Source organism: Parasteatoda tepidariorum, chromosome 6 (assembly GCF_043381705.1).
Source record: "Parasteatoda tepidariorum isolate YZ-2023 chromosome 6, CAS_Ptep_4.0, whole genome shotgun sequence".
NCBI lineage: Eukaryota > Metazoa > Arthropoda > Arachnida > Araneae > Theridiidae > Parasteatoda > Parasteatoda tepidariorum.
Genome location: NC_092209.1, coordinates 86,196,684 through 86,215,866, shown reverse-complemented (window position 1 = coordinate 86,215,866; position 19,183 = coordinate 86,196,684). Strand labels below are relative to the sequence as shown.

The following is a 19,183-nucleotide window of genomic DNA, read 5'->3' as shown; positions in this document are numbered from 1 at the left end:
AGTTTTGAAGCTTTATGTTTTAAAATACTTTACAATTTCAAGTCGATTAACATTTAAACATATTAAAGCTCACATATAACATTAAAAAATTCGAATTATGTACAGAGTTCGGAAGATTTTCGAATCTTACAAGCTTTACTTCTACATTCCAACAACTACTTTAATTTTAAAGTTCTTCTAAATTTTCAACATTAGTTTTAACTAATCTTCAGCTTTATTATGACCCATTAACTATTCAAAGATCTATACTTGCAGTAGAACTAAACTTTAAGCATCTAGAATAGCCTGTTTGGCTCATTTTCAAGTGATTTTAACAAGTAAAGCTTTTTATCGCTCTATTTGGCGACTTTTTAAAGTTAGAAATAATTCATGTTCAGTGTACTTAATTAGAATACAAGATTCGTATTAAATAATAATCAAATATTAATCAATACTCACAACTTACTTTTATTCCTATTTACTGTAAGCAATACTTCCTGTAAGTTTTCTACATGGATGTGGAGTTGTGGTGCGCAAGAGCAATAACATAACAAGTATTTATATTTAGTTTTATGAAAAATAAAAACAACGTTGCTAAGACAACTCAATAATAATAATTACTATATTGACGTTCCAGACATTGGGATGTAAAAGTATCTTGAGGTACCTTTTGATAGATGACGGTTGGTATTGTCGTATAACTCCGCCCCCACATTGGTGACCTTCGGACGTGATTTGCTCACGCAAGTAACGCCCACTTCGCAATCTCTTAACGGTTACGCCTACTTCGATGGATAGTCCACATTGTACGGTTGACTTGCTATTTGTGAATGCATCATTCACCTCCTGCTGCGCTGTTGCTTCTCAGTCTCGTCTCGAACATTCACACAACGTCTACACTCTCAATGCCTGCATACTCTCGACTGCTAATGGCAACACAGGAGCGACTTCGACTGTGATGTTAATACACCTCTCACATTCAGCACTNGGCTTAAATCAGAAAAATAGCTTGTGATAAAGCTTAAAATCGCAAGAATAAAAAGTTTGTACAAGTCAAATAAAAACCGCGCCAATATTTGCAATGCATGCGAATGATAATTAAAATCTCTATTCTTCGATCGTCTACAGCAATATATTAAGAAGTTTGAAAATATTTAAATTTGTAAAAATAAATATCGAACATTTTTAAAGGAGGTACCAAGCAGAAATAAAATTTTCCATACTTTTCAGCTGCCTTTGATAATTTTAGTATATCGTTAATACATAAAAATAGTAATATGGACTGGGCAAGTAAAAGAATCAACAATAGGTAGAAGGGTTACAACAATAATGTCTGGAAGTAACATATGCCAATAAATATGGCAAGCAGGTTTTTATTTTTATTTTCACTAACACGCTTTTTTTAGTTTTATTGGCAATTTTCCATTTTGTCAGCGCAATGTCGCCAATACAAAACCATTAAGTGACATTAAAATTAAACTTTTTTTTTAAATTCCCTTGGGACGACGAAATGAAAAAATACAGTTTTATTAGATTTGAAATATTTTTATGTTCTTTCTGTTTTATTTTTCATAATAACTGCTATCAAATAAATCTGTATTCTTTTGTCCTCTCCTCTACTCTATAAACAAAATTCCAAATATAATATTAACGCGAAAAATTCAAAAAGTGAGGAAATATTAGATTACGTACTATAAACAAATGCTTAGAGATTAGATTTGCCGCAAGTACAATAGTTTAAAATTAAGTTCAAAAATAATTAAAATTTATTTCTTTTCTTTTTATATTCCTAATATTCCACTACTTGACTAAAAGAGTATTCAAGAATATGTCACGTGATTTATCTACAAATTCTATCAATATATAAATATCATAACACGTTATTTGCTATCATAAAGGGTATTTTAAACTGACCTCACACAAAGTTCAATTTTAGAATCTATATTAAAAGCGAAGTGAACAAAAGATAGTGCTCCCAATTTAATATTCTTTTTAGGAAAAAAAGCATTTGAAATCTAACGAACTATTATTGAGGTTGATTAGAGTAATGAAGCATTAAAGTAACTCTCTTTAAGGTTTCAAAGAAACTATACTTTTTATAAATAGGATAAGCGTTTCACGTGATTTTCCCACTCTTCATTCGTTTCTCCCCTTCGTTACCATGGTAGCGGAAAATCTTATTTTCCCCAAACGACAGTATGTTTCAGTAAAGTAATACTGTTTTAGTAAGTTCATACTGGCGAAGGGTGAAAAGTGATGAAATTCCCTAACGTTCAGACACCTCCGTTCTAACGTTCGATTTACAAAGTGTATAACAACAAACTGCCTTACATTTCTGTTACTGTTCTCTAACTAAAATTTACAGTTGTGGGGGAAAGCAAACTTCTATCCGAAGAATATTATTTAATCTATTTTTCTATAATCGACTACACGAATGTTCCACCACATTTTTACAAAAATTCTAAGTTATCCACTAATTTGTGATACCTATTGAGAAAACCTTTTTAAGTTCATTAGCTGCGGAGTTCACTATGGATAAACCAAGAGTGAATATTATGAAAAACCCTGCATTATATACGGACATTCTGATAATTCCGCGACATGGAAACAGTAGAGCGCGCTCCAAATTATTTCAACTTTCAAGACGAAACAATTGTATGATTACAGACCTTTGGAACAATCCATTTCATAATCTCTCCCTCGTCTCTCAGTTTGTTATTTTCAACCAATTTTTAATAAATATTTCAAAAATTTTTGAATCATTAAACAAATTTGAACAAAAGATTTTACTTTTTGGGGAAAAGGAAAAAATAGTTTATTTGTAATAGTTTGTACAATTAGCTTAACTTAATTTAAATGAGATATTCAGCAAAATTAAACATTAAGTTTATGAATAACAAATTGAATTTAGTTGTTGTGTTGTGCCTTCGAAATCAATCAGAACATTATAATAATTATAAAGAAATAAAAAAATACTTGCTTCAAATTCTCTATCTTACTTTAAAAGTTTTAATTGAATTTATTCTCACATTAGAGGCGTAAATATGCATAAATTATCCTAAAGGACATTTATAATTTGAACTTATGAAGATATTTAATGTTTAGTTTTGTAGTTCCCTAGTGATTGAAAGATACTAATGAATTTTAAAAGTGATAAATCCTATTTTATTATTTAAAGGAAATATATCATTTCAGAAATTGGCTTTGTCCATACGAAACCAGAATTAATTAATAACTGTATCAGACAGATTCAGCCATTGTTTGAATAAAAGGTTACCTTCTAGAAGCAACATAGCTATTGTGACAGTCATATTCAGTACACACAACAGTTACTAATCGAGTTTTGGATCTATTATTTAATGGAATCTATTATTTAAAGTTACTGATCTAGTTAAGGATCTTTTATTGAAAGGGATCTATTATTTACATTTTAGATCTATTATTTAAAGGAAATATCTCATTTCAGATATTGGCTTTGTCCCAATTGTTGGCTTCGTACACGCACCATTTTCTGATGTAGTTTTAGATCTATGATTGAAAGGAATTTATTATTTAAATTTTGGATCTATTATTTAAAAATACTGATCTAGTTTTGGATCTATTATTTAAAAGAAACTAAGTTATAGATATAATATTTAAAGGAATCTATTCAAGTTTTGTATCTATTATTTAGAGTTACTGAGCTAGTTTTGGATCTTTTATTTAAAGGAATTTATTATTTAAGTTTTGGATCTATTTAAATATACTTATCTAGTTTCGGTTCTATTATTTAAAAGAATTTATTACTTAAGTTCTGGATCTATTATTTAAAATCACTGATCTAGTTTTGGATCTATTATTTAAGTTTTAGATATATTATTTAAATGAATCTATTATTCAAGTCTTGGATCTATTATTTAAAGAAATTTATTATTTAAATTCTGGACCTATTATTTAAAGGATCTATTATTTAAAAATACTGACCTAGTTCTGGATCTTTTATTTAAATGAACTATTATTTAAAGTTACTGACCTAGTTTTGAATAATTTATTTAAAGGAATCGATTATTTAAGTTTTAGATATATATTTTAAAGGAATCGATTATTTAAGTTTTAGATATATATTTTAAAGGAATCCATTCAAGTTTTGGATCTATTATTAAATGAACTATTATATAAAGTTACTGACCTAGTTTTGAATAATTTATTTAAGGGAATTTTAGATATACTAGTGGGCTGCTCCCCCTGCTCGTTTACGCTCGCCAACCCCTGAAAATTGCTACGCAATCGTATATGGTTTGCTTCGCAAACCAAGATCGCTTCGCTCGCTACTAACTTAGGTACATTGCAAATGCACAAAATTCTAAGAATTCAAAACAATCATTCAAATCCATATAAAAACTTTTTTAAAAAAAGAAAGAATTAGTATTATAGGAAAACGTTTCTCCATATAACTTAAAATCATAATGGTCTGACATCGTTTTCCATTATTGTCGGCGCATTCTTATTGGCCGGAAAATCACGTGGTAGGATCCAGTTTTCCCCCATTCATTTCCATATTGTTTAGGTTGTCATCAGCAGATCACACTTGGTGAGAATGCTCTCTCTGGTTACTTCAGTTTCCGTTTTTAAAAGCGCTATATGTTGAGCCACCTCAGGTAAATTTGGCATGTGACATTTTTAGCAGCAATCATTGGTCGATTTTCTAGCGTTGCCATTCGGGGAGTTGTAATGAGGCTTTTTTTGTAGCCGTGTAAGAGAAATATATATAGATTATTTAATGGAAATATCTTATTTCAGAAATCGGTTTTGTCCCAATTGTTGGCTTTGTGCAAGCAACATTTACTGATCTAGTTTTGGATGTATTACTTAAAGAAATTTATTATTTAAGTTTTGGATCGATTATTTAAAGCATTCTATTATTTTAGTTTAAGAAATATCACATTTCAGAAATTTACTTTGTCCATATGAAACCAGAATTAATGATTAACTGTATCAGACAGATTTAACCATTGTTTGAAAGAAAGGCAACCCTCCAGAAGCAATGTCCCTTTTGGGACAGTCATTTTCAGTACGACCAACAGTTACTGATCTTGTTTAATCCATAGGCTGAAACATTTACTGATCTAGTCTGATTCACAGCAGCTACTGATCTAGATCAATTAGTTACAGATCTAGTTTACCCTTTTCTAAACAAAATAAACTAGTCGAACATTTTTAACTATCGGCAACTATTGTAAACTCACTGTCAATATGGAGCGTGCTCCACTAATTACTTGTTACGAAACTCGCTCATTATTTCTAAGAAGAGGTTATTCGTTGAAGACTTTTTTTTTTAACTATGTCTTTTAACATGTAGATTTGGATAATTAAAAAACACAAATGATAACTAAAAGTGCATTTTATACATTGTTTCCCTTTTGAGTTACTTTAAATGTTAAAATATTCGTATTTAATGAAAATAGAATAAATATATAACTTTCATTCTCATATATATCCACTGGTAATCTTCTAGATTAAAATAGTTAGAAAAATGTAAGCTCATTTTGGCACACAGAATTTGAAAGTTTTCAAAAGCATTTTTTACAGCTAATAATATTTAGTAACTAATACTCACTAGACATCAAACCTTAAATATTAAAGAGTTTGACAAACTTGAGTTACAAATATATTTATGCTTTTTATGTGGATAAACAATATATTTTAGGAAACAAAAGAAATATTTACAACAATGACTACTAGTACATAAATTACAATGTAATAAATATGTGTTTACAATTAATTGTTGCATTAACTTTTCAAAATTTTTATTTTGCAAAAAATTATAATTTATAGTCAAAGATAATTAGATCATCAAAATTAGAATTAACAAAATTAGAATCAACGAAATTTACTTAAATTAGTGATCTATAGTTTTTAATGGCCTTAATTAGAATTAATTGTAAATTATAAAACTAAAGCAAAAAAATATGAATAAATTATTAAATAAATTAACGTTTAAAAATATTAAAATCTCAATTATCACATTTATGTAATCGTTACCTCATGTTTGGAACTCAGGTTTAACTAATAAGGAAGATATAGCCAAAACGTCTCTTGCAAATCAAGCTGAATTTGTTTTTTTAAATTTTCATTTAAGAAATAGCAAATTCATATAAAAATTATCGAAAATAAAAATTTATCAGAAAAAAAAATTAAAGAATCATTGATATTCTACTGAACGTGCCATCAGGAATATTGTTGACAGAAACACTATTTTTAAACGATTTCTTGGTCGAAATTTAATCCAACAAATAAATTGGAGATCAAGGAGAAATTACGGTTTATGCCCATGAAAGCTGCTTCTGAGGGGAGGGGGATGAATTTGCGTGAGGACATTAACAGTTACACACATACCCCCAGCAAGGTCTCTCTTATCTGCGTAATAACTCTCGTGTGAACCGATTTTCCCTGGTATTAAACTGTCAAAACATCGCCAATAGTGATTTTTGGCGAAAAATGGGCATAAACCGTTTTTTTCCCTGCAGAGTTATTTAAAAGTCTTAGAATGCATTACTCATAAAATAAAATTATTTTTCTTTTTAATTTCTTTTTCTTTAATTAATTTTTTTTATTTATTTTATCGCCCGCGAAAACTTATATCAAGTTTCTGATGGAGGAAAAAATTTCAAATTAAAGTAAGCTTTTACCTTTCTTCTGCAAAACCAGTAGTGTTTGATAACGCATTCAAAACAAAAATTGTAGTTTCTAGGAATGTATAGCTTAATAAGTGCTTCGAAATAGAGAAAAAAAAATTTAAAAAAATTATTTACTAGACCGTTTTCTAATTTAGCAATCAAGTTCAGAAAAAAAAATCCTGCATGATTGGCAAGTGACATCTTTGAGTACCTTCTTTGTAAGAAAGTATATCTTTATAGAACATGAAGGTTATCGCATGATTTCGATCTCCCACTTTTCCCTAACAACCTGTTGATAATGCCTCTTTTTCTCAAACTGGAACGTAACGACCCTTTTACGCTGCCAACGCCTTTCTTGAACGGCGATGATGTTGGCGGAGATGCTTTAAATTGGCGTGCACTTGCTTCTTCTTTTTGGTGACTCTTCAATCGAATTTGGCTTACCATGCCAACCAAAAGTTCATCAACATTGTGGTTGATAGCAGCTGAAGTTTCAATGAATTTGCATTCGTAAGAGCAAGCTATAGATTTCCCCTCTAGAAAAGAAAAAAAAAAGTTAGATAATATTTCGAAATTTAGAACAAGGTATTTTCGATTATAGGGATATAGCTCAATATACAGACATAGGTATTCCGTAATGACCGCCCTTAATATAAATTTTTAGAATCCTTGCAACACATGAAGTCAAAAAGTGCATTAAGGATCGAACAATTTAATAAACAAATAACAATTCTAACAAAATCTTGCGTATGACTAGCATTAGAACCAGTATAAATATCGGTAGGAAAATAGAGTTGAAAGAAAATTATTATTCAAACTTCATCAGGCTATCACACTCTTCTTTCTTGGTTACGCCTCACTTTCCTTATTGGTGATTTGTTAGATTTCGAAACATTTTTGTCTCTCCTTTGCTTGTTTTTTTTTCTCAACAGAAAAACAGTTTCTCAAACAGAAAAGATATTTTATTTCTCTCATCTTAACAGACAAACATTTTTGTCCGAAATTTTCCTATTCATTCAGTGAATTATTTTTGCGTATTTGTTTTTATTCATTTCATTTATTAAATTGTGTTTTCTTGAATTTAGTTATCATATTTTAAATTTTAATGCTAGAAGTACTTTTAAAACTTTAACTTTGAAAAACGTCAAACTTTGAAAAAAATTTGAAATTAATCCATTTTAAGTCCTTTATAATGGATTAACCCTCTAAGTCCCAGCTTTTTCCGAACTTTCAAATTCATGCTTTCCTGCATCAGGTAAAGGATTTTTTCTGTTATTGAATAGAAAAAACTACATAAAAGGAAAATTCTGCTCTGTTCTGAATAGAAAAAATTTCTGTCTCTGTGCTCTGTTTCTCAAGGGCTTAGGGATACTAAAACAAGAAAATATTCAAAACGTTAATTAGTTTCTGAATAAATATGGATAAGGTTGGTTGAATGAACTTTTTAAATTTTTGATTCGATATGTTTTTCGTCGGAAATTTGACAGTTTTCATATTTTTCGCATCACCTATATCAGGGATGGCGAACCTTTATACACCAACGTGCCATTTTCTCTAAAAAATTGCTTAATGAGGTCATAGACGTGCCGTCAAATAATTTTGACTTCGTGATTATTGGGAAAATAATAATACTAAATACTATCAACTCAAAACTCTTTATTTACAGTGAGAAAAAATACATTTTGCAATATGTCAGTTATACGCGTAATTCAACTTTCAAGTAACATTAGTGTGACTTCTGTAGTTGCAGATTAGATGACCAATAACTTATATTAGGTTGTAAGATGTTCGTTTAAGCAGGACTGTTAATTTTTTTTGCTAGTTATTTATTGTTAGCTTGTTTTTTATGGTTATTAATTGTTTTTTTAGCATTAATTTTTAATTTTTTTATTTATATTGTTTATTATTTTGCTTATTTTTTGTGAATTTTAATTCAATTGTTACATATGCTTCATAGTTTAACAATAATTGTGATCGGTGGAGAGCCCAAAATATTGTGCCGCGTGCCAGAAATGGCACGCGTGCCATTGGTTCGCCATCCCTGACCTATATGCTGATACTATTATAGTAGAAATGTATATTAAAAAAAATTGCTTTCCAATAAACTTTAATTTATTCTTTGTATGAAAATTATTTTTAGTAAACAAATATGTCAAATCATATTCAAACATTTAAATTCGGTCACTCTAGAATGAATCGAAATAGTCCGTAAATTCATATATTAACTCCTACATTTTTTCGGATTGTTTTCTTCCGTACTTTTTTGACGTCGCTCTGATGTTTCATCCATATAAAAAAATTTAGAAGGAAAATAAACTAACGAAGCATATCTATCAATATGAGAATCTTATTAAAACAGAAGAGGAGTATATTTACCTTCAACAGCTATTTCCCTTGTCCTGGCTAAATCAGATTTATTTCCCACTAAAATGACGGCCTTACTATAGGTCAACCCTCTTTCTCGAAGGCTGAAAAGGATATCGACAGCTTTCTCGAAACTCGCCCTGTCAGTTACGGAGTAGGCAACAATATAGGCATCAGCCTCTTCTGTCATCGCTTCCAGTACCTTAAACAGGTTGAAAGGAAAGCATTTGTTAAATAATGGTCATTTATTAATTAAATGATCACACGCGACTGACTCTGGGTTTAAACATTTTTATTTGTAATCTGCTGCTGAATTAAATTCTGAGTTGCAATGTATGGTTTAATTATTTTAATGCGTATACGCTTAACTTTTTGTCTCAAAATATGTGGTTGATTATTTTAATGTGGTATACGTTTAAGTTTTTGTCTCAAAATATGTGGTTAATTATTTTGATTTGTAATCGGTGGCTAAGTTTTCTGTTACATATGGTTTATTTATTTTAAAGAAAGCATTCGTAAAATAATGGTCATTTATTAATTAAATGATCACACGTGACTGACGCAGGGTTTAAATATGCTTATTTGTGATCTGCTGTTGAATTAACTTCTGAGTTGCAATGTGTGGTTTAATTATTTTAATACGTTATTCGTTTAACTTTTTGTCTAAAAATATGAGATTAATTATTTTTGTTTGTTAATGATTTGTAATCAGTGTTTAAGTTTTGTGTTGTTAGGTATGGTTTATTTATTTTAATTCGTAATACATGCTTTAATTGACTTTTTGGTNTGGGTAGACTCGCCCCGGTTTACGGTATACGTTTAACTATTTGTCTCAAAATATGAGATTAATTATTCATATTGTTTGTTAATGATTTGTAATCAGTGTTTAAGTTTTGTGTTGTTAGGTATGGTTTATTTATTTTAATTCGTAATACATGCTTTAATTGACTTTTTGTCTCAACATATGAGAATTGAATATTTTGATTTCTAATATTAGATTTCATTGATTTGTGTGAGACATATGTTTCAATCAATTTCATCTTTAATACTTTATTATACTTAATTAAATATATAAGTTAAATTAAAATGATAAATATTTTTAATACTTTATTAAATTTACTTTTACATTTTTATATAGTAATATATGATTTAATTTTTGATTTGCAATACGTAATATAAATTACTTTAATGTTGTATTCTTAAATTTCCTGATAAACTACACATATATTTATTGAATTAAATTATGTTTAAGGTTTGCATAGTTAAAACAAAGTTTGCATAATTATGAAAACCACATCGAAATTTATCTTCAACTGTCGAAGATCTTAATCCCATAACTCATATTTTTATCACTAACGGCGAAAAAAAAATATGTATAATTAAATAAAAGTATTTCTTTTGCTTTCGAATATACGACATATTTGATGGAACAACGCCCATGCAACTTCCATTTATCAGATTATCTCTTAATCCTCTGCTGCTAATTTTTATTTTTAGAATTTTTGCGAAAAATGCATCCATTGGGACTGAGGTCCTTAACCTCCAAATCACAACTGAAACTTTGTATCGCTGAAACCAAAGCTTTTTCGAGAATAAAATTTATATTATAAAAATATTTTGCATTCAAATTTTTTCCTTCACATTAAATTTTATAAGATGCAAATCTGCGTTTTCTTTCTTCTACTATTTATTTAGAGATATTTTTGTGTGAAAAAAATTTTGTAACTTGGTCGAAGTAGAGCGGTATCACGATGAAACACTATAAGAAATAGCACCACAGTGTCAGCAATTATTTTCGCTATAAATTTTTATACAGTGTTTATAAGCAATATACACCGAAGAGCCATTACATTAAGACCACCCTCCACCTATAATAATGGGCTCGCCCAGGTTTTCATGGTTTCTCACCCAGGAACAATGTTTTCATGGACCCATAATCCTCATAGAACAATCCCTGACGTCTGTAAGCTACTTGAACATAGTTGCAAACCAGATTCACCCATTCATGGTAACAGCTCTTCCTGTGGGGGATGGTGTTTACCAACAGGTTAATGCAGCATGTCACAAGGGTCGAATCGTCATGGATTGGTTCGAGGAACATTCCAGTGACTTGTCTCCCAAATTCACCTGACCTTAATCCAATAGAGCATTTGTGGTCCTACTTGGAAAACCAAATTCGTGCTGCCACGCTACCCGCTCGCAATGTGAGGGAATTGCAGGACCAGTTGGTGAGCGCTTGGTACCAGATACCTCAGACTACCTATCAGTACCTTCTGGAATCAATGCCACGGTGGATTCTAGCAGTTTTGAGGGCTAAAGGTGGTCCTACATGTTATTAGCAGGGAGGTCATAATGTAATGGCTCTTCGGTGTACATCAGCAATGCTAATAGCTTTTGCTGTAAAACGCATAGGAATTTTTTTACAGAGTTTATAAACCAATTATAACTTCGTGATCTTTAATTTTTAAAATCTTTAGTTTCCATTAAAATTTAATTGGTGTACCTCGTAGAAAATTTTAAAAATAATTGCGCGTCTCCTTCATTTACGTCAGCACAAACAGATTAAAAAGAAACCATGCAATCATAGAACAGTCACTATTATCAGTTTTGAAGCATTAAAATCGTATTTTAACGTAATAAAACGTATTTTAATATATTCTATTGAAAAACCAGCTAAAACAGAATGCGTTTAGAATTGTCAGTATACGTTTTCTTAATTCTGCATACTAAAATATTTTCTCGTTCAACAAGTGGAATAACTATTAGCTTTGTAGACAGAAATAGAAATTTTCTTTTCTTTCCTTCGACAGGAAATTAAGACCTTTTAAAAGGAAAAATAATGGGATGTCTTAGAAGAGTTGAAATCTTTCATTTCGTTCTTACAGTTATTTAAATTACATTTCAAGAGATTTTAGAAATAGTTTTGTCAAATTAGATTACTTTTGGTGCTTATTCTTTTTATTTATAAAATTTATTTTGTAAAAGCATAATTATTTTTACCGTTTTAGAAGGACAGTGGACTTTTTAATGTCTTAAAAATAAACCTTTTTTTCAACTTTTTAATTATTTATTTTATGTAGGGGAGAATGTTGGACCTTAGACTTCATGTACCTTATATCTTAATTATTTGATCACTGATTGGCTATTTATACATGTGTCGGTGACTGTTTTTAGACTTCATGTACCTTGCATCTGAATTATTTGAGCATTGATCGGCTATAATGTGTTGGCGACTGTTTTTAGACTTTATGTACCTTGCATCTGAATTATTTGAGCACTGATCGGCTATAGAGACATGTGTTGGCGACTGTTTTTCGATCCCATGCTTATTCGTCTCCATATAAAATAGATTGTCCCCATATCTGACTATTCATTAGTCTCTATATCCGACGCATAGTTGTATCAAATATAAATGAGAATTTTTTAATAGCAGCAGACGATTTTTATTTTCGTTGTCATGGTAACAATAGAACTAAGAGTCTAAATAGCAGTTAGGTAGTTCGTTGTTACGTCCTTTTTATAAGTAGCTTTAATCATGAGTGAACGCAATGTTTCTAATCCACAACCCATACTAATTAAATTATTTAGTGTTAAACATATTGAAATTGTACGCAGATTACAGTTTGGCAAAATAATTTCCAGACAAAGGCACAATTTATTGTCTTATTATATTTTAGTATTGGAAAAAATTTTGCCTTCGTAGAGTACTTTTTGAGGGAACTAACCCGCGTTTGAGTTACATGAAGAGGAAAACCACAAAAACCTTCCATAGCAAGGGAACTCTTATCAATGATCCATCTACCTCTGAGGATATTTAACGTCAGAACTGTGGCCAGTGCGAGCTGGATATGGAGCTCGTATCGACCAGCCATCGTTTGGATGCGAACTCTTTCACCTCATTCGGAGGAGAGTGCTCTATCATCTGAGCCACCACGACTCAAATGCTTTTTATTTTTATTTTATATAGTTTCTGAGTTTGCAGTGCCATAAATTGCGGGTAATTTCTTAGTTATTTTGAAACTTTGAAAGATGGCACGCCTTATGAGGAGAACGCAGTCAACCATACGTTTCAATCTCTTTTCATTATTTTTACAAACATATAATGATTTTTAAAAAACCCTATACATCTGGCATCCATGGTTATGTATATTTATAGTAATGAAAACTATAAGTTCGCAACTGTATTATTTTGGTGAAAACACATTTGATAAACTCCGTAAATTAAAATTTATTTCAGTCTTTGAAATATGCAGTTTTCTGAAAGATATAGTTTAATAGTTAAAAATAAAAAAATATTTATGAAAGATCTCTTTACCATGTTATCCAGAGGCAACGGATCATCAAAAAATATAAGCTCATATTCAATACCATCCAAGAGAACTGATACACATTTCTCTAAATCTTCATCTGCAATAAAAAGGAAATGAAAAACATGTTATAACGTATTTCAAATTGCTTAAAATGACGTTAATATCAAAAAAATTTTTTACAGATGTCATCTAAGAGATAAAAAGAGTTTTCTTTTATTTACTCAAGAATGGTAATTATTTTCTTTTTTATAATTTCCTTACATTCTCTTTTACACAAATAATTTATTTGCATAATAGAAATACTGCACACAAAAAATAAGAGAAAGAAATTGCTTTATAAAATCAGAATAACAAAAGTAACAAAAGTGAATAAATCGGCGGTTTATGTAAATTTTTTTTGGATTTAATTAAACTTTATACTATTCTTCTTCTAATCGAATTTTAATAATATTTTTGATACTAAGTTATTAAGTTATCTACATAAACTCTGGAAATCTTGAAATTCTAACCTGCCCTACAAGGCATGCTTGGTTATATTACGATTATTGCATTTTAATGAAAACACTGTATGTAATCTATAGGAAAAAAGTTTTGAGATAGGGAAAATAGTATAGTTAAAATACTAATATGCTTACATTAACTTTATAATGATAGTGTTGATNTGGTGACTGTTTATAGACTTTATGTACCTTGTATCTTAATTATTTGAGCACTGATCGATTATAGAGACATGTGTTGGTGACTGTTTATAGACTTTATGTACCTTGTATCTTAATTATTTGAGCACTGATCGACTATAGAGACATGTGTTAGAGACTGTTTTCAGACCCCATGCTTATTACTGCGCATATCCGATAGACAGTCCCCATATCAGACTGTTCATTACTCTCTATATTCCATAAGTATGTATAGTTGTATCAAATATATAGGAGCCTTTTTTTTAATAGCAGCAAGCGATTTTTATTTTCGTTGTCATGTCAGTAATAGAACTTTACCTAGAGTACAAATGGCTGTTTAGTTGTTCATTGTACGTTCTTTTTATAGGTAGCTTGAATCATGAGTGAGCATAGTGTTTTTAATGCGTAACTCATACTAATTAAATCATCTAACTCATGTCAAACATATTGAAATTTTACGTAGATTACAGTTTGGCAATAACACCCTGTCAAAGGTACAATTTATTATTTTGTCTCATGCTCGTCGACCCAGAACGTATGTAAATGTTTTAAAAATCCATTGTTTAAAACGAGTTTATATGTTTATTACTTTTTTCCAACCGTCGTTGAACGGCAGACTCAATTTTGGGTTTAATCTGCCAATGTTGAACTCCGTAGCTTTGTAATTCTGAAGCCAATCCTGAAGACAAGGGAATTCCTGGATCACGTATTGGGAGAAATTTTGCCTTCACGGCGGACTTTTTGAAGGAACTAACCCGCGTTTACGGTACATGAAGAGGAAAACCACAAAAACCCTCCACGGTTAGCTTCACAGCAACGGAACCTCTAATCAATGATCCATATACCTCTGAGGATATTTAACGTCAGCACTGTGGTCGGTTCGAGCTGGGTATGGAGCTCGTATCGACCAGCCATCGTTTGGATGTGAACTCGCTTCATCTCATTCGGAGGAGAGTGCTCTATCATCTGAGCCACCACGACTCAAATGTTTTTATTTTATTTTATATAAGTTTTTCTGAGTTTGCAGCTCCATAAATTGTGGATAATTTCTAAGTTATTTTGAAACTTTGAATGATGGCACGCTTTATGAGGAGTACACAGTCAACCATACGTTTCAATCTCTTTTCATTATTTTTAAAAACATATTATGATTTTTAGAAAACTCCATACATCTGTCATCCATGGTTATCTATATTTATAGTAATGAAAACTATACGTTCGTAACTGTATTATTTTGGTAAAAACACATTTGATAAACTCCGTAAAATAAAATTCATTTCAGTCTTTGAAATATGTAGTTTTCTGAAATATATAGTTTAATAGTTAAAAATGAAAAATATTCATGAAAGATCTCTTTACCATGTTATCCAGAGGCAACGGATCATCAAAAAATATAAGCTCATATTCAATACCATCCAAGAGAACTGATACACATTTCTCTAAATCTTCATCTGCAATAAAAAGGAAATGAAAAACATGATGTGTTTCAAATTGCTTAAAATGACATCAATATGAAAAAAAGTTCTACAGATGTCATCTGAGAGATAAAAAGAGTTTTCTTTTATTTATTCAAGAATGGTAATTATTTTCAATTTTCTCGCATTCTCTTTTATACAAATAATATACTGGTATAATAAAAATACTGCACACAAAAAATAAAGAAATTGCTTTATAAAATCAGAATAACAAAAGTGAATAAATCAGTATATGTAAATTTTTTTTGGATTTGATTAAACTTTATACTATTATTCTTCTAATCCAATTTTAATAATGTTTTTGATACTAAGTTATTGTTAAGTTAACTACATAAACTCGGGAAATCTTGAAATTCTAACCTGCCCTACAAGGCATGTTTGGTTATATTACGATTATTGCATTTTAATGAAAACACTATATGTAATCTATAGGAAAAATGTTTTGAGATAGGGAAAATAGTATAGTCAAAATACTAATATGCTTACATTAACGTTATAATGATAGTTTTGATGGTATAGGCAGAGATTATTTAAAAAAAACACTATATCATCAAAATTTGCCTTGAAAAAGCGTTATAAACCTAAATATTAATTATTTCTCTATACGCAAAGTTTGTTTTAAACTTAATACTTAAAAATAACGTAAAAAAATAAACCTGAAAAGCGGAATAAAAAAAGAATGATCTAACTTTACTTTAATTTTATATTCAGTATTTTAATGTATTTCTGACTGAATATTTATATGCTCGTAAGGATATAAATGTCCAATCGGAATTCAAAAATATAAAATATTCAAAAATTGTAACTACGTAGGACAGTATAACTACGCATTTTGATCTTGAAACTTATTATACACAAGTTTCTTTTTATTTAAATTTAGAATGACAGTTTTACAAATTCTTGCACTCAAAAAGAAAAAAGAAAAAAACAGAGCAAAAATTTGTCAAATTTGCTCCAAAACAAATAATAGTGGAATTTTTTTCATCGGCTGTTCAACCGTCGTTGAACAGCCGACCCAATTTGATCTGTTTACGACTACTAATGTTCAACCCCGTGGCTCACAACGTAGTGGAATTTAAGAAAATCCTGCATTCAAATTTGAAACAGCATATACTGATTTTTGTGCAAAATGCACTCACTCGTCTGAGGTTGAAGGAAAAGTGTGCGAGGCTGCCAGCAGGATTTGAACCAAGGACCTCCGAGATCGAAATAGGATGCTTTATATATAGGAACACTATAGTTTTCACCCTGTCCAGGGAGAGTTAGGAAGTCTGATATAGCGACCGTCACAATGACACATCATGAAAAACTCATTTCCAACTTCACTGGTACAAAGGTTTGCAATTTTAAAAATATGGTCTCAATATCTTAGTGAGGAGATCATTAATTTCAATTTCACTCTTTGTTTATTTCGATATTTCTTAAGAACTTTTAAGCAAGAGGAATGTATGTCATGATGTATCATTTTTATATAGTAAATATTATATGTAAAAGTAAATTTTTAAAAAGGACTTCCGAAAAATGTCTTAAAATTTAAAAAAAATTATGTAAGGAAGAGTTTTCTTGAACTTTATTGTTGTCAATGCGGATTTTTTTTAAAACAAACATATTTTTACGGAACGTTTACTAAAAAATATTCAAACTGAAATAATNAAATCAGAATAACAAAAGTGAATAAATCAGTATATGTAAATTTTTTTTGGATTTGATTAAACTTTATACTATTATTCTTCTAATCCAATTTTAATAATGTTTTTGATACTAAGTTATTGTTAAGTTAACTACATAAACTCGGGAAATCTTGAAATTCTAACCTGCCCTACAAGGCATGTTTGGTTATATTACGATTATTGCATTTTAATGAAAACACTATATGTAATCTATAGGAAAAATGTTTTGAGATAGGGAAAATAGTATAGTCAAAATACTAATATGCTTACATTAACGTTATAATGATAGTTTTGATGGTATAGGCAGAGATTATTTAAAAAAAACACTATATCATCAAAATTTGCCTTGAAAAAGCGTTATAAACCTAAATATTAATTATTTCTCTATACGCAAAGTTTGTTTTAAACTTAATACTTAAAAATAACGTAAAAAAATAAACCTGAAAAGCGGAATAAAAAAAGAATGATCTAACTTTACTTTAATTTTATATTCAGTATTTTAATGTATTTCTGACTGAATATTTATATGCTCGTAAGGATATAAATGTCCAATCGGAATTCAAAAATATAAAATATTCAAAAATTGTAACTACGTAGGACAGTATAACTACGCATTTTGATCTTGAAACTTATTATACACAAGTTTCTTTTTATTTAAATTTAGAATGACAGTTTTACAAATTCTTGCACTCAAAAAGAAAAAAGAAAAAAACAGAGCAAAAATTTGTCAAATTTGCTCCAAAACAAATAATAGTGGAATTTTTTTTATCGGCTGTTCAACCGTCGTTGAATAGCCAACCTAATTTGATCTGTTTACGACTACTAATGTTCAACTCCGTGGCTCACAACATAGCGGAATTTAAGAAAATCCTGCATTCAAATGTGAAACAGCATATACTGATTTTTGTGCAAAATGCACTCACTCGTGTGAGGTTGAAGGAAAAGTGTGCGAGGCTGCCAGCAGGATTTGAACCAAGGACCTCCGAGATCGAAATAGGATGCTTTATATATAGGAACACTATAGTTTTCACCCTGTCCAGGGAGAGTTAGGAAGTCTGATATAGCGACCGTCACAATGACACATCATGAAAAACTAATTTCCAACTTCACTGGTTTGCAATTTGAAAAATATGGTCTCAATATCTTAGTGAGGAGATCATTAATTTCAATTTCACTCTGTGTTTATTTCGCTATTTCTAAAGAACTTTTAAGCAAGAGAAATGTATGTCATAATGTATCATTTTTATATAGTAAATATTATATATAAAAGTAAATTTTTAAAAAAGACTTCCGAAAATTGTCTTAAAATTTAAAAAAATTATGTAAGGTTTCTTGAACTTTGTTTAAAAAAAATCCGCATTGACAACATTAAACATATTTTTACGGAACGTTTACTAAAAGATATTCAAACTGAAATAATTTCTTTCGACACCGAAATTAACAAGCCAAATATATATTTTTTCATATTAAAGAGTAGCGTTTACTAAAATATAAATAGCATATAAATAGCTAGGCGAAAATAAAATCGTTTTTCAAATTCTCCGAATCACTAATGAGGAATATGGGATAAGAAAAGGTCAAAAGCAGTTTGATTGTCTGATATTAAGTGTTTCAATTTATCGCCTTTCAAATCCTCTCTGTCCCTTCCTGTGCATAAAAAATGATACATCCAGGGTTGCATTTATCGGTTATAATATGATGGATTGCCTTAGCGTTTCGATCTGTCTTAGAAAATGAATAATCCATGTGCAAACTTTGTTTACTACAATGATTCTAAGGTAAGTAAATCCGACAAATCAAATTAATAATTAACTATTTCCAAAACTGAAAAAAGAAAGCACATAAAAATTTCGCTCAAATATAAACAATTAATAAGATTAATATCATTAAAAATTCATAGTATTTGAAGCAATTTCATTTAATTAATTAAAACTCTCTTTTATTTTCATCTCTCTAATTAGTTTATACAGTAGTTGATAATCTTACTTTTACTTTTTAGTAATTAGCGTCAATCTCTTTATAATTAAATGAAAATAGCAAGATTAAAATTTC

The 19,183-nt window shown here is 29.7% G+C and overlaps 1 protein-coding gene across 1 annotated transcript in view; it reads right to left on the bottom strand.

Moving 5' to 3' along the window:
* Nucleotides 1–6,530: 6,530 nt before the first annotated feature.
* LOC107446156 (GTP-binding protein RAD-like) overlaps nt 6,531–19,183 on the bottom strand; it is a 29,366-nt gene continuing 16,713 nt past the window's right edge. Inside the window, exons 3-5 of the mRNA XM_071181720.1 lie at nt 13,315–13,406; nt 9,012–9,201; nt 6,531–7,171 (exon numbers count right to left, since the gene is read on the bottom strand). Of these exons, the coding sequence (XP_071037821.1) occupies nt 6,870–7,171; nt 9,012–9,201; nt 13,315–13,406 (584 nt within the window). The 3' untranslated portion in view covers nt 6,531–6,869. The remainder of the gene's footprint in view (nt 7,172–9,011; nt 9,202–13,314; nt 13,407–19,183) is intronic.